Genomic DNA, 25,864 nt, shown 5'->3' with positions numbered 1-25,864 from the left:
AAGAAAATATATTTTCTTTAGTTTTGTAAAATATAAGTGCCGTTGAAAGCTTTGTTTTTGTGTGTTACTTTCTTGCCGTGCAATACGTGACACCCCTCCCAGTCTGGTCAAGTAGCAGACTGGGAGGGCTGTCACGTGTTGCGAACTTATAGCGCAGTGGTTCACAATACGTGAAACACGCGGAGCGTGAGTGAAGTGTCCATTTCCAACCAGCGCCCACTGTATAGCCAGCTATTGTAACATCTAGGATAGAGCTGTCAGTCTGGGAAAAAATCTGATTGTTATTCAAAATTGTAAAGGTTAACTTTTTTTGCAACATAAAACTGACTAAAACTAAATTAAAACATTTTTAATGTTTAGTCAAGTAAAACCAATTAAAACTTTCACATATCATAATGACTAAAATGTGACAAAAACTAATAACAGTTTTCGTCCTGAAGACTAAGACTAAATCTAAGTTGGCTGTCAAAAACAGCACTGAAAATAAAGATTTTTATTTTAAAAAGGCAAACATTAAAAAAATACCATGGATGAAACTTTTATTTCAGGAACTATTTTTTAATAAAACTCTTATATACAAGTTAAAAGTGTTTTCTAGTAGTTCTTTGTTTGTTTCCTCCACTTTCTGGCATCTCTGTTATCTCTCTCCTGACAGAATATATGGATGCATGACACTAACAGTTCAACAATTTTGGGTTCAACAATTCATTTAGATTAAAAACATATAGTTTTACAATTACTCTCAGCATATATATATAAAACCACATTCATAGATCGTATTTTTATAATTTTTTTAATGATAATAACAATATATAATAATAATACATATTATTTTTTAGCACTTTTAGTGAAACAAATACCTTTCACAAGATTATTTAAAGCTTTATAATTCGGAAGAGGATCTTGAAGTGGATATACAGCTTTAGCCAGTGAAGGTGTTTTAGGATTGGTGTTACACAGTTCTTTGAATGTAAAACTTTTAAAGAAGTTTCTTATGTTTCTTATGGACTTATGTTTCGTTTTTCAGGCATCCTGGTTGAAAGTCTAATAACCAAACACAAAAACACACTCCATCACATTAAAATCTCATATTACAACCCGAAAATTACATGACCAACTTGAAGAACAAATTCCCAATTTAAAGTAGCAGATTCCCTCACGGTCTGTTTGCTGTCCCATGTTTCTTTTTCAAAACTGTATGTACATTGAGACGTAGGACTTCAGCAGTGCTGTGACCGTCCAATCACAGACCTGATTCAGTGGTCAATAAAAGGACCTTCTCAGGAGTGACAGCAGTGATAGCCATTCACACAAGAAAAGACTGAAGTCAAATTACAAGCTTGTGGGTGGTCTAAACTCAGGGGACCAAAACGGACTCTTGAACCTTAGACAGGTCTGGATAAGCCACCTCCTTCTCAGCCGACTGTTCTGGCTGAGCAGAGTGTAAACACGAACCAGAGTAAGAAGTAGTCCAACCTAACACCTCCAGATTCTGCTAGTTTACGTAAAAAGGTGAAAGCCAGAAAAATAAGGACCTAAGGTAAATCAGTTATCATAAAAGATAATTTTTCACAGTAGTTATCCCCCAACACAAGCTCAACAGGTGCAGAAATAATTGAAGAATGGTTAAACTGGTAGACGACGAAGGCTATGACCTTGCAGGAAGCCAACGATGGGAGAAGTTTTATCCCCAGTCATTTGGAAAGCCCCTTATTCATGATTTCAATATCTGCACCTGAGTCCACGGATGTAGACAGGTTTTGACTCCTGGAATTAACCAACAGAGTCAACAGATCAGGAGATCCGGGGAGACAGTGAGTCTGCCATGGCTCAGTAGAGTTCTCCCCTCCTCTACTGAGCCTGTCCCTTTTACCAGATAACATCTCACTCAGTGTTCCTCTCCACCACAGTAGAGACACAGGTTCAACTGATGACGTTGGTTCTTCTCCTCCTGCATCCCAGCTGCATCGGTTCTGGATCTGGTGTTTGTGCCAGATCAGGAACCACCATAGGTATAGAGGGAGTGGGGTAAGGAGCTGGTTAAGGATTTTCTGACAGCCCTCTGTTCTCTGCAGTCTTCTGTGAGATGTAGATCTCCCCATGGAGCCAGGTCCACCAGCTGCTTCAGGGTCTGAGGGTAGTTGCCAGTGGTACTCTTTTAGGGTCAGCAGCTTGTCGCTCCCACTGAAAACAAACCTAGCAAAGCACAACTTTCCCCTCCGGAGGCCCTGAGGGTTTGCCAGAATCTATTAAGTCCAACCTCCTCTCATGTCTGAGTTTTTTCCTCTGCGACATGCTTGACCTAACGGTGCCTGCTTGCTTTTGAGGAGTCCCACACGTCAGGCTCGATAAGAATCCTTCTTTAGCTTGACAGCATACCTTATTGGCAGAATCTACCCCCCGGTGTCCGGGTTTCCTCCAATGAAATGCACCGCAGACCTTACAACCATAGCTTGAGGTTGCTGTATCATCAATGGAAGCAGATAACATGGCCCACTCGATTCCATGTCTCTAGCCTCCCCTTCGTCTTCAGCTTCGGATGTGGGAGTTGTTGTAGGATAGTGTATATATAAGGTGCGTAAAAATATGCTAGTGTCTGTTCCTGTGTGCGTCTCAGTTGAGTACTTGTTTATGGGTGTACGGGTAGGATTGTGTGAATATGACTGAATGATTGTGAAGTTGTCTTTGTCTACTTCTAAGGTTGGGTATTTGCCTCCCCTGCCCCACCTACTGAACATCCTAGGCCCCAAGTGTGAGCAGGGTCTGCTTCCTTCCCCTTCCTATGTTTCACACCATTTACAGGTGCCTGTTTCTGCTAGCACACTGCTGGGTCTATAGGTGCGGGGTAGGGTACTTCAGTGGGTGCTGACTTATTCCTGGTGACTATCAGGTGGTGCGCCCCAGGACTTTGGACCCCTGGGCTCTCGTCCAAGTCCACCTTGGGCATGACTGGCCACCGGCAGAGTCTATGGGCACGCTGCCGTAGCCCGGTGGGACCTTGACACTATGGCCTCTGAGGTCATGCCCTTCAAGGACTGAGCCCCTTTTGGATTAGGCCCCTCAGGGGTCGGGCTCCAGGTGCTCTTGTCCACCCTTCTCTGATGGATGTAGCCATCCCATGTCTGCCCTCCTTGTGTCCCAACAATCTGGAGTGCATTTGGGTATTTGGGCTTCTCTTTGGCTTCTCTTTTTCTGACCTGGGCCCAAACGGGCGAGTCTGGGGACTTCCACACCTGCTACAGATTTTTCTCCTTAAGACACTTTGCAATCCTTTATTCTTGAGCATGCTCATGCATACATTGGTTCCTGGTTCTCACAGATACGCATTAATACTTAATACTAAGCTGCAGCTACAGATGTTTACTACCCTTAATATTGCGTAATCACCATAGATTTTGCCTTCTGATAGGGTTAATAATAATAACCCCTTATTGTCCTAGAAATGAAAACCAAACAAATCAAGCTTTCTTTTCTGCAGAAAAGAGAGTGAGAACATACCAAGGATGAGACCCCTTGAAAAGTCTGTACTCAACTCTGCCAGAACCTCTCTTTTCTGCTGCTTTTAATATTAGACTTCAAAGGAATAACAGGAGTGGTCAGCAGTTACCAGGAGGGGTTAGAAGTTGTGAGGAGGGGTCAGAGGTTTACACATGATACAGCATCACAATTCCTTGTGCAGTTTTATTGAAGGTGATGAACAGTCAGCTGCAACCACACAGGCTTGAGAGAGCATGACTTGTCATATTCTGGGAGAACTATTTGTTCAACAGAATTCATTCCTAGCAGGCCAAATGCTTGTAACTTAAATAAAATGATAACATACATGTTTCTAACACCTTCCACACAAGGATATCTAAAGGATACCCACTGCTCTTGAAGGTTTTTTTGATGTTCTTTTTGCTTTTGTTAAGTACTCTGTTTTTGGCCCTCTCATCACACAGGTGTGGAAGCAGACTTGTAGGAATTACTGTATATCTTCTGTGTTTTTTAATTTCACTGTTTTGTTTTATTTTTATATCTTTTCATGCTCTCGTTCCTAACCCTCTCCCTCTTTTTCTCTCCCCTTAGTTCTTATCCCCTCATTCTTTCTCACCTCCCTTTCCGTATCCATGTCACTTCTCAACGATTTTAAACCTAAATCATTTTCAATAAAGTTTCATATACAGCTACCAGGGGAAACTTCTGGCAACAGTCATAATGTTCTGCTTGTGAAAATTAGCTGTGGGACATGAATACCCAGATATATATTGGCAAAACAGGACATGAAAAAACAAAAACCCAAACAACAAAAAAAAAATCAAAAACAAGACGTACATGCCTAGGCACCTTAAAAAAGACAATGCAACCAAATCATACAGACTGAGTGATTAATTTTCTATATTTTATCTAAGGAAACCTGAGTCATTGTAAGTTCCTTCAACTGGTGGTGATCTTATAAAATGACATCAGATTCAGTCCTCTGATTTAGCTGGGCCTACTAGAGGCATTGTCATTTGCAGAAAATTTGTATGATAAATAATTTTTATCACCATTTACTGGACATTTTTCTTGCTTTTACAGGAAACCAAACATCTTGTTAAAATTTGGTGAAATAATTGCCAACAGTCATAAGATCGATTCAGAATGTCCTGCCATCTATGATTTGCCGACAAAAATAGAGAAGACTGGAAATCTGACCAAAGTCACTGTTGGCAGGAAAAATGAGAAGCCAAATAGAACCATCTTACTTGTTGGTGAGACAGGAAGAGGAAAGTCTACTCTGATCAAAGCTCTGGTCAACTACAGCATGGGAGTGAAGTTTGAGGATAAAATCTGGTTTCAGATCGTGGAGGAAGACGAGGGGAGAAGTCAGAAATCAGATGTGGTCGTCTATCAGATCTTTGGGTTTGAAGATCATACTCTTCCTTTCTCTCTGACCATCATTGATACTCCTGGATATGGAGACACCAGAGGGATCCAACATGATGATGAAGTCAGTCAGATGTTATTCAGCTTGTTTCAGTCAGAGGATGGAGTTCCTGACCTTCATGCAGTGGGTCTGGTGATGAAGGCGTCTGATCATCTAGTTAGTGATCGACTGCAGTACATCTTTAATTCAGTGGTTTCTTTGTTTGGACCAGAAAATACTGTAGCTCTGATCACCCACTCTGATGGAATGCCTCCACATGAGGTCCTTAAAGCTCTGGAGAAGGCAAACATTGAATGTTCTAAAGATACAAAGAACCAGATCATCTACTTCATGTTCAATAACCAGCAGAAGACACAGAGAACTGAAGAAAATGAGTTTGGCTTGGAGAATGCATGGAGAGTCTCAGAGAGAGGAATTAATCGAATGACGACTTACATTAAAGACATCAGCCCTAAAAATATCCGACTAATGTTTGAAACCCTGACAGAACGGGCCAGACTGACCGCCTGCATCCAGAACCTGGAGGAGAGAATCAGGTTCACTGAATTAAAGCAGAAAGATATAAACATGAAAGATGAAGCCCTAAAGAAACACAAAGAAAAGAATAAATCTGAGCAGTTTACTGCAGAGGTAGCAGAAGTTTTTAAAACTCTAAAACCATTTAAATCAGGTCCAACCGGGTGGGTTTCTGAAGCAGCTGTCTACTGCACCGTCTGTGAGGAGAACTGTCACTATCCTGGATGTACAATGGGCTTAAGTCCAGAAAGGTGTGAAGTCATGAAAAATGGAAGCTGTACTTCATGCAGCTGCAAGTGTCCTGCATCAAAGCACATGAAAGACAACCAGAAATATGTGATCAGATCCAGAAAAGTCCTAATCACTGAAAGAACACTGTCACAGAAGTATGAACAGAATCTGGTAGTGGGTGGGAACAGGTCGGGTCTGTTGGAAAATGTCATAAAAGAAATGCAACAGCTGTCAGCAGAGAAGATCCTCCTGTTGGATGAAGCCTATCAGCTTGCTGTTAAACTATATGAGACCAGCACGGTGAAAGCAAACATCGCTTCCACTCATGTCCTGCTGGACTTTCTGATCCAGAAGATGAAGGAGAGAGGAGACCAAGAAAAGGTGAAGAAACTGGAGGAGATGAACAACAAGATGGATGACAGAACCAGAGCAGCACTGATGGAGAGGTAAGTCAAAACTACAGAAAAAATCTAAACACAAAAAAAATAAACAAACAAAACAATGTTTGTATTTAACTTGTTAATTTACTGATTATCTGCAATTAGATTTTTTAAAGCAAAAAATCAACACCTTTCTAAATACAGATATTTGTTATTAAAAAGTAATAATCTCCCAGAACATTCATCTGTGAATATAGGATTACTACCCAAACATAAGTACCGTAAAGTAGCGCTCCACTTCCTTTGTTATTCACGTTAAGTCACTCTTAAAACCTGTGCTTGAATATGAATGAGATTGGATGGACTACTTTAAAGCCATGTTCACACTGCACGGGATTTGGCAGCAAAGAAGCTTCTGCTGCTTCATTTCTCTGCTTGTTCAAATTAATGTCAGACGTCCAGTAAAGTGAGTCCAGATGCATCTGATGCTTCTGCTGCTCCTGTGTTCAATGCCAGAGAGCAGCTTTGCTATATTTGCTACGATCAGTGGGTAAAAAGTAGTTTTTATACCATAGCTTGGGCATGTAAAATAGCTGCTTCTGCTGCCTCAATCACATGTTGTGTGAGTGTAGCATTATGCTAAGTTTACACCGGACGCGCTTTTGACAGCAAAAAAGCTTCTATTCCCTAATTTTTGATGCTTGTCCACATTAAGGTCAGACATCCAGTAAAGTGAGTCCAGATGCGTCTGATGCTTCTGCTGCTTCTGTGTTCAATGCCAGAGAGCAGCTTTGCTATATTAGCTGTGATCAGCGGGTAGAAAGTAGTTAGAATCTATGTTGAAGTGAGAAAGTCCTCCTGAAAACATGGTCTGTGCAGTCAGTTCATCCAGATTGCCATCCTGCCTTCAAATATTATTTCTCTGTGGGAGCCGCTCAGACCCCCACATACCGGCGCTGCGCTGTCACTGGGAATCCTCAGCCCCGCTTGCCTCTTGGGGGTTTTCCCCGACTGTTTCCTGCGGCTGGAAGTAGATGTTAGCGTTTTTCAGGTATTTGGTACAAATTGCAGGCAGCAAGATAACAAAATTGAACATATTTCGCCATCAGGTTTCTACATTTCAAGTTAATTTAGGCTTAATAAACTGTTTCAAACAGATGGACCCAGTATAGAAGGTAAGACAGACAGTGGAAAAGTTAAGATCTTTATTAACACAAAACACAAGAGGACAGAAGCGCAGAGCTGTGGATCTGTGGACTAGTGGACCGCAGTGGTCGCAGGGGGGAGGAGGGGCAACGCCCAATCACTGACACTCTGGAGGGAGAAACACAGGTAAGTGACCATGATCATCAGATGGGAGATGATTATCGGTTTGAGTCACTTACTTGGTAAAACAGTTCAGTCCATTCTCTCCAAGGACGGCAGGATCCAGCCGTTGGTCTGCCAAATGAGCTGCGGCACAAAGCTGTCCAGGGTGTCCCAGAGGCAGCAACCAGAGTTAGCAGGCAGGGATCCAACTCAGGTCAGGGAAAACAGATCAAACAGGACAGTTCTGGAATCCAGAAGTCCGGAGCCCGGTCAGGGGTTCCAATCCACACAGGAAGACAGATCCAGGGTTCCAGGAATATACAGAGCTTGAAGGCAGGTTCAGAGTTCAATGCTTTGAGCAACAAGCTCAGACAGAAACACACAGAATCAGATAGGCAGGCTCAGTGGTTGAGGGACAGAGACAAGACATGGTACCAGGTTAACTACAGAAACTTTAAACTGGTTTCTGCCTAGGAGCCCGGCTTACATGACTTTAAACTATACTCCACTTAGAAGCCAGGACACGATCAGGAGATAAGACAAAGACTAAAAACCTCTCAACCCACTGGCTTCCAGGGATGGGGACATGAACCTTGGACTAACTCAAACCAGCGAAAACAGACAAACAACAAAAAATCATCTGGCCCTGGTAGCTGGACTGAGTCGAATATAAGACTAGGCAGGTCAATGAAGTGAAGAATTAAGGTCAGCTATCAGGGCAGATCATGACAGTGGCCTCTTGCTGCGAGAAAAACTGCCAATTTTAGAGCAGCGTTTTATTGCTGCCAAGGCACACCTAGTCAATAACAATGCTGTCTAAACAGCATGTTGATCCACAATCTACAAGGTGGATTGTCTAGGCATGGAAACAGTGCTCCCTAATATAGACTTGGACAGATTTGTAAACAATATTGAGGAACAGAGACTTTCTGTTTACATACAAAAAGTTTAGGTCTTTAGGTCCAGCAAATCAAAAAAAGGAAGTAATGGGTTGCTTTTTTGGTTTATTGAATATGATAGTATGAACTTTAAAAATGTGCACAAAATCATATTCATTTTCTGTTTATTTTAAAAATGCTAATTTTGGAAATTGTAGTATTTCTATTAAATAAGAAATAAAATTAAAATTGCTTGTAAATGCGTGTGTTCATCTCTGGCAAACAAAATGACTGCAACATATGTAAACAGATACTGTATCAATATTTCAGCCCCAGCTATACTGCTGATCATGCTCATCGTCGCAACTAAATTAAAAAAATTGTCTCTTATCTTCATTCATCTAAATAGGCCACACCATCATCTCCCAACTATCTCCAGTCTCCTTCTTTGTTGTTTTACAAGGCAGTAAGGTCCAACTTCATATCAAGTGACGTGTAATCCATTAAAGTTTTTTTTATCCAAAGAATTGAACATTTTAGAAAGTTCGGTGTTTCCAGTCATCAAATGTACTGTCCTAATTGAAACTTGTGCAATTTGATGATTAGTGGTAACCCAGCAATTTTATATACTATATGTGAAGTTGTTTTGATGCTGGCTTTTAGATGCCAGACCCCATGGGCACTCCTCAACCCCTGGCCTCCAAGGCCCCTCAGTTGGCAATCCTTACCTCCACGGCCCCTCCGTGCATGCTCCTCATCTCCAAGGCCCCTCTGTGGGTGCTCCTTGCCTCCAAGGCCCCTTCATGTGTGCTCCTCTTCTCCTAGGCCTCTCAGTGGGTGCTCCTCATCTTTTAGGTCCCTCCAGAGGTATCACTTGTCATCTGTAGTGCCTCATGGTGAATCTGCAGTGCCGGCTCTTCATGGGTCTCAAACTGTGGTGCGTCTTTGTGGGTCTTAAGCTGTGCTGCCTCTTTGTGGGTCTCAAGCTGTGCCTCCAATATGTTGACTCCTGAGCCAAAGTCTCCAATTGCCAAGATTCCTGTGCCACAGTCGGTGGTCCCCAAGCCTCCTGTGTCGCAGTTGGCGGTCTCCAAAGTTCCTGCTGCTGAAACGGTGGTTCTTGTTTCTGAGTCACTGTCCTCATGGCTGTCCTCCAGACGCCGTGCTTCATCACTGCCCCCCAGACACTATACTTCGTTGTCGTCCTCACACCCAACCTCTAGACACTGTATTCCATCGCTGTCCTCACACCCATCCTCCAATCCCCGTGTGACTTCATGTGGACCAACCCATCTCCCATAGCTACATTTGCACCAGAACTGCTTTAGAAACACCAGGTCCCCTGGCTCCACATGTCTTTTCACCACCGACTCTGGAGTGGACTGTCTGGCTTGTTCCTGCAAATAGATATCTCTATGGAATGCAGTTAGTTGTTCAATATAACTCTTCATTGAGGCACATGCCTTGTCAGTAAGCATTTCATTCGGGGTTAAATGTATACTTCTATGAACTTGCATGCGGTAGGTCATATATGCTAGTGGAAAAGCGTCAACTCAGTTAAATTTAGTAGATGCGCAGATCTTATTTAGCTTAGCTTTTAAGTTCCATTTATTCATTTCACCATGCCTTAGCTTTGAGGGTGGTAAATGACACCCAGTCACTGCTTGATCTACAGCTTTTCCAACACAGCTTTTTGTATTTTTTTTTTTTTTTACAAAAGCCAGATCGTTATTAGAATTGATTTCTGAGGGTATGCCAAACCTTGGAATCACCTCATTTGCCAACAATGTTTTTACTGTTTCTGCTCCCATTGTTCTAGATAAAACAGCCTCAATCCAACGGCTGAATCGATCAATAACAACAAGCATGTATCTTTTACCATTGACCGATTTTATCATGTCAACATAGTCCATCACCAGGTGTTTAAATTGTCCTTCTGGAACCGGAATGTAACCTATTGGTGACTTAATGCCTTTCCGAACGTTATTGTGTGCACATGTCATATTGGTTCAAAGTTTCATTAACCAACGCTTGCATGTACAGAGACCAGAAATTTGGTTTGCTCAACTTGTTCAATAATTTTCCTCTGTCACAATGGTCTAACCCATGTGCTTTTGAAAGTACTACTGTCAAGAGTGCCACCGGCACCACCTAATAGCCAGCCTGTGACCTCCACGAACCTTTATCAATTTCTGTACAACCTCTTTTTGCCCAAAGAGCAAGTTTAGCTGGACTCTCTTCTTGTTGTATTAGAATTAAATCTTCTGGTGTTGCAAGAGGTTCTAAAGAGGTCACTGTTGCTATAACAGCTGTCTGGCACATGGATGCATTGTTTCCTTTCACTTTCAGCTCACTGCTCCTCATGTGCACTTTACATTTTATTATTGCCAGTTTAGAAGGAAATGTCATTGCAGGGATCAGTTATGTCAGTTGATTCTTACGTTGTACTGGAGTACCATCTGCTCTCCTCAAACCTCTCTGCTTCCAAACAGCAGCAAACAGATAAAAAACACCATGTGCATAAGCTGAGTCTGTATAAATGTCTTGGAATTGGGCTCGATTCCAAATCTGGTCATAGTCTGGTGTACTTCATCATTTCTGCTGCACACTCAGGAGGTTCTCCTTCATATGGGAGTGGGATTGCATTGGCAGGGTTTGTAGTGTGACATCTTTGGAAGGTTATGTTTGGATATGTCAGAAGTGCCATATACTGTAAGCATCTTGCCTATGTTATTACAAATTTACCATGGTTTATCAATTCAGCGATGTGATATATCAAGATCGTCGCTGGATAACCCATTGCAATAATGGCATCTTTTCATAAGGCTTGACTTGTCACGAGTGGGTTGACTGCTGTTCTGGAGTAGAGCAGAGCTGCAGAGGGGGGAAACCTTGAGGGTCCAGAGGTTGTCGGCAGGCTGAGGGCAGAGGCGGAGGCAGAGCTGACAGAGTGCAGGCACATCTCAGATTGAGTTTCCTTCCAGTAATCTTCTGAGAGCGGGCAGGCAGATACTTGACAGAGACAGCTCTCCAGAGTTCAACTGAGAACGAGCAGACAGATCACCGGCAGAGAAACTCTCCAGAGTTTCAGGTATTCAGGCAGGATCAACCTGGGAAGCAGAGAGGAGAAAACGGGATCAGGTTTGGTTCACAAAAGTCAGAGATCATAGACAGGCAGGTTGGCTCAGGCTTGCTAACCGTTACTGGCAAACACTCTGGCACTGGAGTGAAGCCCTCCGTCTCCTTAAGTACAGATCTCCTGATGAGCAGATGGGAGACAGGTGGTGCGGTCGGCTCAGGCTCCAGGAGTTAACCCTCTGGTGGAGAAAGTGGACAAACCTCCAGATCCCAACAGTTGGTGCTGTCTGCATGTCTTGTTTTAGTGTCTCAAAAGCTATTTTTGCTTCTGGTGTCCAATTCTGTAAAGATTTTAATGATTGACTCCCTGACTCCTTCATTAGCTTTCTAAGTGGAGCTGTTTTCTCTGCATTACCAGTTATCCAAACTGCATTGAAACCTGTCATTCCTAGGAACGTCATTATCTCACCAACTGTTTGTGGGCATGGGATTTTACTCACACCTTCCGACTGTAAAGGTGAGATAGCAATACTGCCTTGTGAGATCTGTCTACTTAAGTATTTCACTTGCAGTCGACAGTATTGTGGTTTTGTTCGTGAAAACTAGTGTTTTTCTTCAGCCAATCGCTGAAGTACTTTTATGGAGTCTTGGTGACAGTCCTCCAATGTTGGGGCACAGATTACTAAATCGTCCACATATTGTAGAAGGGTGCTTTTTATTTTAAGCCCTTATAAGTCTTGTTTGAGGATTTGATTAAACATGTGTGATGTGCAGATTTGTGTAACTGTATTGCTTTCATCTGTATGTAAATGCGAACAAGAACCTTGATTTTTTTAGCTAGTGGGATGCTAAAGAAAGCTATACAAGCTTAACAAAGGGTGGGTTTGGGTCATCCGCAGGTGTGTCTGTTGTTAAATGGTTAATGGATTGCAGGTCATGAACAAGGCAATACTTTAATATATCTGCTTTTAGAACTGGAACATTTGGAGTATTACACTGACTCATTTTAATCAGCACTCCAGCATTCAACAGCCCTTCAATGGTTTTGCTGATACCTTTTTCTGCCTCAGCCTGCTGCCTGGGCCAGCTACATTTTGGACCGTCTTTTCCTGGTCCTTAGCCTTCTGCTTATCTTTTCTGTATTTCTCCACAGCATGCACTACATGATCCTGGAACTCTCTGTGTGGCATTGATGTTAGTCCCACTACATCCTCAAGTCTGCTACGCAATGGTGGTGGCATAACTTCAACAATGGGCATTGCTAAACAGGGTTGTGAGGAATGGACTGTTGTCAATTACTTCTTCAGTCTCTTGTTTCCAACTTCTTTAATTCTCTGGCAAGATATTTATCTGGGTTATCAGCTTCATCAACCATCTTTCCTTTGAGAGCCTTCAGGTCAACTTTAGAAGGATATTCTGCTCTTAAAGCTCTCCATAGGACAGTTCAGAAGGCATTAAATTCAATGCCATCGGCTCAGTGACATCCAAGCATAACTGTGTTTCAAAATATTTAATCCATAGCACCAAGGCTATGTGCCCAAATGGCTTTAATGTCTCCAAGTGCAAGCATTTTACCTGTTGATTCTTCCTCAAATTCTTGCTTTTATCCATTTACTTGCACCTTCATTAATGTCAGACAATCTGCTGACAAGCACGAGAAGGTCATGAGCAACTTGGCCTTTAATTAGAATGGTTGCCATCATACCTGCATCTCTGCTAATGTACTAGGAGAGACGCTATTCCTCTGGCCTACTGCATGTTGAACAGTAGTGGCCATGTTCTGACTTCCTCCTCTGGCTTAGGCATTTTGAACAGCTTGTTGCTGACTCCCCCCGTGTCATGACATGAAAGATTGTGAGCATTAGCGTGCTCTTTAATGTTGCACACTCCAGCAGCACCTGGTAAGTTTTGAAAAGAATCACCTTATTCAGTAGCTGTGTCTCTGGCTGCAATCGTCATTTTTGTATCCAAAGTTACCTACTATATTTAGTGTCCCAGTCAGTGATGGATACATGCCAGAATGTTTTGCCATGTCACCCTTTTCCTCTGATTGCTTTTTTATTTCAATGAGTTGTTTTTTTAAGTACTTCTATATTGTTCTCCCTCATCTTTGAGAAAACCAACAATCTTTAGCTTAAGCTCTCGTTTTTCTCATCTTTTCTTGGATTTATCTTTTGCCTTGTAGTCTAAAAACCTTGTCTCCATTTCCTCACACAGATGTGGGTCAACACTACCATTTTCTGGCCATGTTTGTGAGAGATGTTTGGTGCGATTGTGCCATTTCTCAGACACCTTTGGAATTTGTGAGACATATTCTGGATGCTTCAATCGATAATCACTGTCAGCAGATTAGACATTTTTATTTTTTGTTGTTTTACTTCACAAGGTTTGGTCCTAAAGTTGGCAAGGTTTTCATTATATTAATAGCTTTCATTGTTTTAACAATATATCAGATAATTATGCAGTATTCAGATGTTGCCACACAAGTCCTTTAATATTGTAACTTAAGCCTGTATTGTAGATAAAGCCTTTGGAAGGAGTAGTTATATAATGATTTAAACTGATTTAAATGTTTAAACTTAACATACTTACAAGCATGCTATGCAGTTCAATAATTTAAGTAATTATTTATTTTAACAGCTAGATTAGACATGCTGAAAAGAACCCTGTCCTCTGGCAGATGTATCTTAACATAAATCAAAGAAAATTAGGCAAAACCCAGACATCAAGCCACCAATGGATTAGCTTGCATTTCAAATAAAAAAAAAAATATTTGTTGGTTATAACAATTTAAGCTCACAGAATGCAGCACTGTGTTCAAAAGTTGTTTACCACACAGAAGATCTTCGCAAAGTTAGAAAAAAGATCTTAATTTTTATCTGCAGCCTGCCACTCTTTGTTCAAGAAGGAAGGGGTAGAGTCAGAGCAGAAGGAGGAAGGGGAGAGAGAGATGGTGATGTGAAACTTAGAGGTGGGCAGAGTAGGGAGACGGGAGGGTAGAGTGAAAGTGGATGGAAAGAGAGAGAAGGGAGGAGAGTGGGGTGGGTGGAGTGAAAGAGGACAGAGAGAGAAAGGGAGGGGTGCACAAAAATGCAACTTTATGTCCTTTTAAGCCTCTAGCCATAACTTAACATAACAACATAACAACCAACTTCTCTTATATCCACAGCATATGTAACAACTCGCTGTATAATACTTAACAACTTTTCTTCCCAATATGTTAAAACATCAGACATCATTAAGCTCTGATTGAGATTGAACAAATAGACACTCCCTTCAAAGCAGCTCTGCCAAATACAACAGATTGTGAGGAGCTAGGTGCTGGACCCAGAATGCAGAGAGCCAGGCTAGGAGAAAGGAGCAAAGTTTATTCTTTGGTTCACAGGCAGACAACGAAGGAAGGCGTCTCTGGAAGCAGGGGCAGTTAAAGGTGGAAGGCAGGCTCTCTGCAGCAGTTGGAGAAGAGGGAGGTGGGTGGTGTGGCTTGGTAGCTGGTGACTGATTTGGAGCTGGATCCTGTAGACAGAGCACAACTTCAAAAGCTGCCAACTTCTCTTCCACAAGGAAGAGAACTTGGCACATCTACCAACAAACGGTGACCATCAGGCAGTGAGCACACAGGAAGCCAGGCTTTAAATACTGCTCCAGATGAAGATCAGTCTCAGCTGTGTGCAGCCAGCTCCTCCCAAGCAACACCTATCAGAGAGAGAGAGAGAGAGAGAGGGGGGAGACAATCTAAACTGAACCTAAACAGGCTCAGACATCACACAGATATTAGAAAATGTGACGCAGCAACAATTACACGTGAAAGCAGACGTCTTTTACAGATATAAAGTGATCACTTTCTTTCTTTTGTTTAGTCTTTTATGTTTTTAGACTTATTTACCCAATTCTTTTTTCTGTTTGCTTTATTTCCTTATGTTTATACTCTTGTTACCTCCTTTTATATTGACCTTCTATGAATTCTGGGACACTTTGGAAAGGTTGTTATAAATCTCTAATTTAATCATTTGTAGAGACCAGACTTACATTACACTGTTTTCAACCTAATTAGATCACAATGATTAAGCAGCTCTGATTACAGATATGAAAGGAGGTTTGAATTTAAACAGAGGTTTTCAGTGCACGCTTCTTCTTTCTTATCAGCAAACACACTTCAAACAACACCGATTATACAGAATCACATAATGTTTACCTCAGGGCTCTCCAGGCACCCAAACATTCATTCCGGTAAAGGCCATAGCAAATAATCTCTTGTGCACCTAATTTTTTACTTCATAGACCCAAGCAGCCAATTTAAACTAATATGCATGCAATTTTGAACTTGTTTAACAAATTTTGGTCAAACCACATCAACACAGAGCCAACCTGCTCTCTTTTTTTTTCTCCGGGAAGCAAAAACAACAACAACAGCTATTATTAAGTTAGTTGTATCATTGATTAATGATACATCAATTATCATCTCTGACAGGGAGTTTCCACCAATTCCTTGGTTATGGTGAAAACTCACCTCAAAAGACTGCTCTTAATGACTCATTGATCCAAGCCAGCTCTGACAGCTCCTTTTACCTCAAGATGCCAATTTATGCTGCAGCACACATCCAATGCCAAACAGATAATAGTTTGAATTATTTAGTGTGGCTGGTTTTCAGACAGCACAAGTGATCTGCTAAAATCAGCCAATAAACTGAAGAACATAGATTTTTTATTTTATTTTATTTTTATTTTTTACAGTGTCCTGTCTGGCAATAAAAATAATTGTCTTGATGCCAAAAAGAGCCCAACAGATTTTACTTTTACAAGTGGAGCAGTAGGGCTATCGCCATAGTGTTCTGCTTGTTTCATTCATATAAATTGCTTTGTTATAATTATGCAGGGAGGTTTACAGTTTATATGGACACTGCAATGTAAATAGAACAGAAGATGAAAAACAGAAGAAAAGATAAAAGAAAGAGGAAAAAGGGAGATAATGATAAAACATTTTCAGTCTGCTTCATCACATGCAAAGAGATGTAAAAAGAACAGCACAACCAACAGACATGGTACAAGACATACAATAAAGTAACACCTAGATACTATCCCTGAAGTATAAGTAGTATTATTTAATCTGGCATGTATAATGTGGTAGCTGAAGATAATAATATGGGCTTTCTGTATGGAAGTTAATCTCTACGTACCTGAAGCCTAGCACCTGTAAATGTTTGCCAGAGTGCACTTGTGCATGTAAAGTTTATTCAAAGAAAAATGCTCAATAGTGGTTGTGGAGAGCCGAAGAGGCGCCCGCCCCCCACGCGCAAAGGGACCCCAAGAGCGAAGGCACCAAGGAGGGGCCAGCCCCGGAAATCAGACCCTCACCAAGGGAGGAGGAGAGACAGCCCCAAGGAAGTCCCCAAGCCACCGCAAAGCTGGAGCCCCCGGGAGCCGTGGGGACGAGTCCATGGGGTCTGCCGGAAGCCAGCCACCCGAAGTGAATCCGGCCCTGGGCCCCAAGGGTGCCCCACCCCCGGCTAGGAGCCCCAGCCAGGCCTCGGCCGGCCGGGCCCCATGGAGACACCTCCAGGAATGAGCCAGCAGCCACCCGGGCATCCACCCCCACACCTCGAGCTCCACCAGTGCACTGGCGAGCCCCGACGCCAGCCAGCGGAGGGAGAGCGGGACGGGGGGAATGGTGCGCCGCACTTAGCGGAGACTTGAGATGTGCTTGGGAGAGGGGGTATTTCAGACCCCAACCTGGGAGAGAAAAAAAAAAAACAAAAAAAAACTCACAGTCTCAATCACGAAGAACATAGATTTAACTCAACCATGTCCTGACGACTTCTTTAGTAAGTCTGAAGAGGGTGGCCCCGCAGCTCACTCCTAATGGCTGGACACGCCCTCACAGTGAGTTCTTGATTCTTTTCAACATGGCCAGTGCAACAACTGTCAAAATGGTAGAATTCTCAAAAAATCAAGACGCCTTCAACCAAATATCTAATTTGCCCACAGGACAGGGCGAAATTTATACACATTTATAGTTCGCCAGATTATCACTGACAATTTAAGCTTTTCCCAAGCCTCTCCTCATTTTAGGTTGTATTTATAGTTACTTGTAGCGTTGTGTGTATGTGGTGCATGACTAAAAACTAAGACGAAAAATCTTACTGGAGTAGGTGTGTTCTGGACAAGGTTGTAAAAATGGCCAAAGTTGGCTCTAATAATTAAAGAGGAAAATATGTTTTTTAAAAGATTACCTGGCTTATAAATTGACTAAGTGCAGATTCAATTGAGTTTAAACATCCTGTTTGCCAAGATGCCTTGTGTAAGTGACCTCCAGCCCGTATTACTATTGTGGATGAAAGAAAGAGGCCTTTATAATTACTTATATAATTTAGTTACTTCTACATTGCAAAATATTGCAATATAATTATTTTGCAGCTTTTGAATCAAGTTTTTTATCAATATTTTCATTTTATCAATCTTGTTGGCATACCAAAAGGTTTGGCTACCAGTTCTGTAACAATACTGTGGAGAGGATTGAATCAGATTAGAATATGGAAGTTGTAGGTTCGATTCCAGCTTCCACCATGACTAGAAAACAACAAAAGTAAATCAGTCCATTGATTAGATTATTTAGAAGTGATTCTCTGTGGGACCAAGCAAATGAACATGAAACAAACTGACAGAGTTTAAATAATGTTTAAATAACTGACTTTCATTCATTAGATTTAATGTTTTTCAGGATGAAAGGCATCAAATGGGATGAAGACTTGATCTCAGAAAGTTTTGAGATCCAATCAGAGCTTCCTGCCGTCTACCAGCTGAGAACAAAGAAAGAGAAGTTTGGGACTCTGACCAGAGTCATTTATGGCCAGAAAGATGAGAAGAAGCCAAACAGAACCATCTTACTTGTTGGTGAAACAGGAACAGGAAAGTCTACTCTGATCAACGCTCTGGTCAACTACGCCATGGGGGTGAAGTTTGAGGATGAAGTCTGGTTTCAGATTGTAGAAGAAGAGAATAGAAGTCAGACAGAGAGCCAAACCTCAGATGTGATCGTCTATCAGATCTTTGAAGGTCAAAATCTGCCATTCTCTCTGACCGTCATCAATACTCCTGGGTTTGGATACACCACAGGGAGTGAACATGATTTGGTTGTTAGTCAGAGATTGTTTGACTTGTTTCTATCAAAAGATGGAGTTCAGGAGATTCATGCAGTTGGTCTGGTGATGAAGGCAAGTGAGAACCGACTGAGTGACCGTCTGAAGTACATCTTTGAGTCACTGATGGCTCTGTTTGGAAAAGATTTGGAGAAAAACATTGTAGCTCTGGTCACTCACTCATATGGAAGAAAACCTAAATATGTCTTAAAGGCTCTTGAAGTTGCAGATATTAAATGTGCCAAAGATAGAAACAATCAGCCTGTTTACTTTCTGTTTAACAATTATGAAATGACAGAAAGAGACACAGAGGAAACAGCTGTTTGGAAGCGTTTCTGGGATTTCACCAACACAGAAATACAAAAATTCACCACCTACTTAAACACATCCCAACCTCAGACACTGACAACAACTATGGAGTTTTGGAATGAGAGGATCAGACTGACCGCCTGCATCCAGAACCTGCAGGAAAGAGTTAAGCTGAGTGAACTAAAACAGAAAGATATTAAACAGATCCAAGAAGCTCTAAAGAACAATGAAAAAGAGATTAAGAATAATAAGAACTTTTCTATAGAGATTGATGAGACCTATAAAGACAAAGAACCAATCAGTGGCAGGATGTGGGGGTTAGTATTTTTTGAAGGAGCTGTCTGTTGCACTCGATGTGAGGAGAACTGCCACTACCCTGGATGTACGATGGCTTGGTATCCTGAGCACTGTGAGGTCATGAAAGAAGGTCGCTGCACAGTTTGTACCGGAAAATGTCCTGCATCAGATCATGTGAACGAGCAGTGGAGGTATGTGACCAAAACCAGGAAGGCTAAGAAGACTCTGCAAGACATGAGGGAGAAGTATGAGAACAATAAAGCAAAATGTGAGAACATGTCGAGCCTCTTGGAAAATCTTAAAGAAGAATCCAGGAAGCTGTCTGCAGAAACCTTAATGTTTCTGCATGAAGCATATCAACATGCTGTCAAAATAAAGTCAGTTTCCACTTGTGTTCACCTGGACTTTCTGATTGATAAGCTGGAGAAGAAAGATGACACCTGGAAGGCTGAGAAGCTGAAGAAGATGAAAAGTGAAAAAGATGAGAAGGAAACAATGCCAGTGCGACATTACATGAAAGCCGTCTCCAAGGCTGAGAAAAAAAAAGTTACATAATTATTTGGGAAGAGAGAAACTTATGAAAAATAAAACTCATCTTTATAATCATCTCTGTACATCTCCTGCTTCTGAAAACAATTCAGTTAATCTACTAACAATTTATTGAAATATCATTTTTTTTATTCCCGGTAATCACATTTTGAATAATTAAACTAATGCATTAACTTAGGTCTGTTTCTATGTATCTTTATTTTAGAGAAACATTAGAGTAATAAGCTTAGCTTCTATAAAAAGCTGCAGGATTTACTCTGTCAGGATCGAGTTATTATTTTAAAATCATTACGGTTCTTTGGACAAGTAAACTGATAGAGGGGCTGTGTCTTTAAAATCAAATGGCATAAACATTACTATAAATGTTAATTCTTCCTCCTTATGAGTTACAGCTGTTCTCCTCTGTGATAATTTTTTCAGGTCATCTTTAAACATTAATGAGATTAAATCAGATGTTTCTAAATGTGACATTTTCCATTTTCCAATGTATATGTGTAAGATACAATCATGTGATCCTTTTTGGTCTACTTGATATTCTACATCCCAGTTCAACATTATTTTCTTTGTAATGTAGATTTTTTTCTTTATCAATAAAGTTTCTGCTTTGTGAAACCAGTTTTCTATTGATTTCTTTACTTTCCCATCAGCTCAACTGATGAGCTTCATTCAATAACGTTTAGATTTTTCAACAGAAATAAGAACAGGAACAACAACAAGAACAACTGCCTTCTGAAAGTATTTTGCCCCCTTGTACTTTTCGACCTTTTGCCACATTTCAGGCTTCAAACAAAGATATTAAATTGTTTTAGTTAAATAAATATAAATTTGAAGACTGTTGCGTGCAAAATTATTCAGCCCCCTTTACTTAACACTTTGTAGAGCCACCTTTTGCTGCAATTACAATTGCAAGTCACTTGGGATTTTTCTCTATCAATTTTGCTTACTGAGAGACTGAATTTTTAACCCATTCTTCCCCTAAAACAGCTGGAGGTCAGTAAGCTTTGATGGAGACCGTTTGTAAACAGCAGTTTTCAATTATTTCTGCAGATTCTCAAATGGTTTGAGGTCTGGACAGTGACTAGGCCATTCTAACACCTTGATATGTTTATTTGTGAATCATTCCATTGTAGATGTTGCTTTGTGTTTTGGATCATTGTCTTGTTGGTAGATAAATCTCCATCCCAGTCTCAGGTCTTTTGGAGACTCCAACAGGTTTTCTTCCAGAATGGTCCTGTAACTGGCTCATCTATCTTCCCATCAATTTTAACTATCTTCCCCGTTGCTGCTGCCACCACCATGTTTGACAGTGGGGATAGTGTGTTCAGGGTGAAGAGCTGTGTTACTTTTACGCCAAACATAACATTTTGTAATATTATCAAAAGGTTAGATTTTGGTTTGATCTGACCAGAATACCTTCTTCAAGAAATGTCTGTTTTGCATAAAGGCCAGGATTGTTGTCCTATCCCTAATCTGGTGTTGTCCTATCCCGGAAAGACACAGCCAGGCAGACAAGCTCTGAGCCAGCTCCCATGTCATAGGATGAAAGAGAGCACATACAGTTAGTCTGTTAAAAAGACAGGGCTACCCTGAAAAAAATATCCACTTATTACTGAATAAACAAAGATGTTTAATAATTATGTTTTATAAAGAGGAGATAATTGCAATAAAAAACTGTTGCTACTGTGCTGGATATACTTCAAATTGATTATTTTTATATCAGGAATGAGCCAGTGTTTGAAACAAATTTGGAAAAGCTGAGGAAATATGATAATCCAAAAGAGAACACTATCTGTGACTACTCAGTGTTATTTAATACCAGGTTAAACTTTATGACAACATCTCTCATCTACTGTCAGGCTTTGAACAAGAGGACCCAATATTCGAGGCAGAGAGACGGTAAGGTTTAAAAATGTTTAAGATGTAGCAGTAGAAAACAGTGACAGCATATAAAGCAGGAACCTCTGCAGGAGGGGAACACAGGTAAGTGACCACCTCAATCTGGCGGAGGATGATAATGAACGTGTGGGTCGATAATCTTGTCTTAAAGGGGTGATAGAATGATTCTATAGGGTATCTGGTGCTGGTTCTTCAGGTCTCTGAATGAGATGTGTAACATTGTTTGGGCTGAAAATGGCATATTTTCTGTTCTATGAGCCCTAATTCAAGCCTGGTTAAAAGCCCTAGAATGGGGGACTTCCTCGGGGCTGTCTCTCCTCCTCCCTTGGTGGGGGTCGGATTTCCTGGGCTGGCCCCTCCTTGGTGCCTTCGGTCTTGGGGTCCCTTTGGGCTTCTGGGGCTTTGGGTCTCCCGGCGCTGAACCCAGTGCTCTAGTGGGCCGCCTCTTCGGTGCTCCAAAACCACTATTGAGCATTTTTCCTTTGGATAAACTTAACATGCACAAGTACACTCTCACAAACGACTACAGGTGCTTGGTTTTAGGTACTTAGAGATTCACTTCCATACAGAATGCCCATATTGTTATCTTCAGGTAACATAGAGTACATGTCAGATTAAATAATACTACTTCAGCAATAGTATCTAGGTGATAATATTTAGATGAGCTGTGTGCTGATTGGTTGGTTTACAACCAGTCAGCTGCTGAGCAAAGACGCTTCATAGTAACAAGCACTCACTCACTGAAACATCAAAATTGTTGATATGTTTGGGAGACCAGATGTCCTCTTTTTTCCTTGACATGTCCTACTTTTCTTTGCTAAAAAAAATGTCAGTGGGGAATTCAAAATCAATCAATTTCGGTCGGCAGCCCTTACCGGCCCCCCTCCTCCGGCTGAGGACGAGCTCATGGCTCTCTGCTGAGGTCTGGTCCAGTCAGCGGCCAGCAGGATCAAGAGGTCACAGAATCTGTACTTTGGTGAAGATAGCTCTAAATTTGGGGAAAAACTTAGACTCTTGCAAAGTTCACATTTTTTTAACATCCTCAGATGGAGAGGTAGAGCTCTGACTGGGGCAAGCTCAGTACATATATTTATACAACAACTCCAAATACACACACTCTCCCTTGGAACAATCTTACCCTTGCATAAAGAACATTTGGAGGAAAACAACTTCAGTTCATCAAGGCTGTTCCCTGTAAGGTTAATCTATCTTTCACTGGCTGGATGGATCTTCTCAAAACAGCATTCCTCCTCTTCATGCCATGAAGGAGGCTGTGTGACTCATTCTTATCTCTCATGACCTTTGTTTGGAGCCTGTGAGGCTAAGAACAGACAAATCTCAACATTCCACAACTCCTCCCTTTTGTTCCTTAACAGAAAATTCAAAAACAAAGATAGAACAATGTAAAAAATGTAGAAAGCATAAAAAATATGAATGTTTCATAACAGTTGTAACATAATAGCAAAAAAATAAAGATCAGGAGAATACTCTGCTTCCACTTCTATCCATCACTGTCCAGTGGTTTAAGACAGAACCTTCATTAAGACACATACCTGGAAATTATGCTGTTTTTCTCAGGAAAAAACATCTAGTTGATCATAACCAAAAAAAGAAAATGCCTTATTTTTTAAGAATAAACTTTAGAACACAAAAATAAAAACTGTTATTTTAACACAACACAAAATTGTTTGCAACGGGTTCATTTTCCAACAGGGCAAATATGCGTCAAAATGGCAGACTCAAAGTCCACCTGTCAATTCAATCTAGAATGATATTTAGATCAAAAGGTAGCTTTTTACCCCAATCAACACAAGGAAGCAGTCTGCAAGCTCAGAGATTTGGTTAAAGCAACCTGCCGCTAAAAACATTGCTAAGGATGTCCAAATAGTGGGCATGCCATGCCCACTATTTGGAAATATTTTCAAGTTGACAAGGACGACAAAAGTAAGGCTGTTTGCAAAATATGCAAGTCAAAGTTTTCAAGGGGAGGAACAAACACTAATAGTTACAACACAAGTAACCTAATAAAACATCTTAAGACGGAACATGATGCCGAACACAAGGAGTTCTCTCATGGCGGTGGGACGCCCTTTCTAGGCAGTTTTCCTCGGATGAATCTGAGGAGTCGGCTGCTCCCATCCTGCCTCCTAGCTGCTGCATTGCCGCAGTCACCTGGGAGATAGAGGATGTTGTCAAACAGGCCCAACAGACTGAACCTGATCCTGGAACTGGGCCAGCTAACAGAATCTATGTACCAACCTCCATCTGAGCTCGTGTTATTAACTGGATTCATTCTTCTAAGTTTTCTGCCCATCCAGGAATCAGTCGAATGGTTGCCCACATAAGTCGCCGTTTTTGGTGGCCCTCCTTGCTGAAGGATGTCAAGGAGTTCATGTTGGCCTGCCCGACCTGCACACGCAACAAGCCCTCTCACCAACCTCCTTCTGGTCTGCTTTAACCTTTACCCATCCCCAAGCGACCCTGGTCTCACATTGCCATCAACTTTATCACTGGACTCCCCACCTCCAAAGGTATGACAACCATCCTCACCATCATTGCTCGTATCTCCAAGGCCTGTCATTTAGTCCCTCTGAGAAAGCTCCCTACAGCTCTGCAAACAGCCCAGCTTCTAGTCAAGCATGTCTTCCACCTTCATGGTATTCCCCTGGACATTCTGTCTGACCACGGCCTGCAGTTCATCTCCCAGGTATGGAGAGGATTTTGCTCGGCACTTGGGGCCAAGGTCTCTCTCACTTTGGGTTACCACCCCCAATCCAACGGTCAAGTTGTAAGAATGAATAAGGAGTTGGAAACCAGCCTCAGATGCCTCACAGAAACCAATCCGGATAACTGGAGTCAACTCCTGTGCTGGGCTGAGTATGCCCATAACTCTACTGTCTCCGCAGCTACTGGTCTATCACCATTTGAGATCTCCTTAGGATACAGGCCACCCCGTTTTCCCTTTGAAGAGGCAGACATCACCGTACCCTCCGTCCAGCAACACATCCGCCGCTGCCGGACCCTCTGGAACCGGGCCAGGATGGCCCTGGGAAGGACCTACCAGCAGAATCAAAGGTGGGCCAATCGCAGGAGGAGAGCTGCCCCTTCCTATCGCTTGGGCCACGAGGTCTGGCTCTCCACACGTGACATTCCCCTCAAGTCCATGTCTAAGAAGATGTCCCCTAGGTTCATTGGTCCATATGAGGTGGAGAGGACCATAGGGAAATCTGCCGTCCATCTCTGTCTCCCCTCCTCTCTACGCATACACCCCACCTTCCATGTGTCCTAAGTCAAGCAAGCCCGTCTCATCGAGTCCCTTCTGCCCACCCGCTGAGCCCCCTCCCCCTTTGGACATTAATGGCCACCCCGCCTACACGGTTCGACGCATTGTCGATGCCCGTCCCCGTGGGCGTGGGTGGCAGTATCTCGTGGACTGGGAGGGCTACGGTCCCGAGGATCGCTCCCGGGTCATGGGATCGTACATGTTTGACCCCTCCCTCATTAGGGATTTCCACCTCTCTCAACCCTCCGGTTCCTCTGGACCGCCGGAGGGGTTGGGGGGGTTGTACTGTCAGGGCTCCTGTCTGTGTGTTTGTTTTGTGTGCGTCTCCTTTCCACCAACAGGAGGCGCCTGTCTGGTGGAAGGGTCTGCCTCCTCACACACCTGCTGACGGTTACCTTGTTAAGGGAGTGCTCTCAAGCTGCTGATTGCCACTACCTCGACGCCAGAGTGTTTGCCAGTTTTTGGTACTCTAGCCAAGCTGAGTTTTCGCTGAGTAAGACTGAGTTATTGTCTCCCTTAGTTTTAACCTTGGTTTTTGTCTTTGCCTCTCGGCACAAGTCATCCTGCAAACTGGGCCTTTTCGGATCTCCACTCCCAGGAGGGATCAACTGAGTCTTAAGCCAGGAATTCAAAATGGAGGTTTGGATCCAGTCTCCTTTAGAGGACGTTGAAATTACTCTCTGAGCAAGGTAATCATCTTCACTACAACCCAAGTACAGCAGGAAATCTGAGTGGCAATCAGCATCTCCGTTTACCTTCACCGTCTGAGTTCTGGGTAAACCCTGTTCCACCCTCCACCGAATCACACAAACTCTGGAAAACCAACACACAGATTGGAGTCAAGGATCCTTCACTTCTCTGGAAACGTGAGTCAACAACCAGATCCTCTTCTTCAAATCAACGAATCAAATTTACCACTGAGCCTGAACTAATAGTCTGTTTTCCCCTCACCTTCCAGTTCCGTCTGAGCAGCGTTCAGAGAAACTCTGCACCGAGCTTAATCTCTTCAATAAAACCTGTTTAACTTTTCATCTGTGTCTCTCTATTTGGTTTCACTGCATGTGGGTGCGAGCCTTAGATAAAATCATGACAGT

At 42.2% G+C, this 25,864-nt stretch overlaps 1 protein-coding gene across 1 annotated transcript in view; it reads left to right on the top strand.

The window, feature by feature from the left end:
- Nucleotides 1-20,132, top strand: part of LOC107103522 — a 29,169-nt gene extending 9,037 nt beyond the window's left edge. Inside the window, exons 2-3 of the mRNA XM_015403254.1 lie at nt 4,561-6,102; nt 18,019-20,132. Coding sequence (XP_015258740.1) covers nt 4,561-6,102; nt 18,019-19,597 — 3,121 coding nt within the window. The 3' untranslated portion in view covers nt 19,598-20,132. The remainder of the gene's footprint in view (nt 1-4,560; nt 6,103-18,018) is intronic.
- The last annotated feature ends 5,732 nt before the right edge of the window (nt 20,133-25,864 follow it).

The sequence above is a fragment of the Cyprinodon variegatus genome, unplaced genomic scaffold (genome assembly GCF_000732505.1).
Source record: "Cyprinodon variegatus isolate N-32 unplaced genomic scaffold, C_variegatus-1.0 Scaffold1473, whole genome shotgun sequence".
Classification (NCBI taxonomy): Eukaryota; Metazoa; Chordata; class Actinopteri; order Cyprinodontiformes; family Cyprinodontidae; genus Cyprinodon; species Cyprinodon variegatus.
Note: the sequence above shows the minus strand (reverse complement) of the source record. Positions and strands in the feature narration are given on the sequence as shown.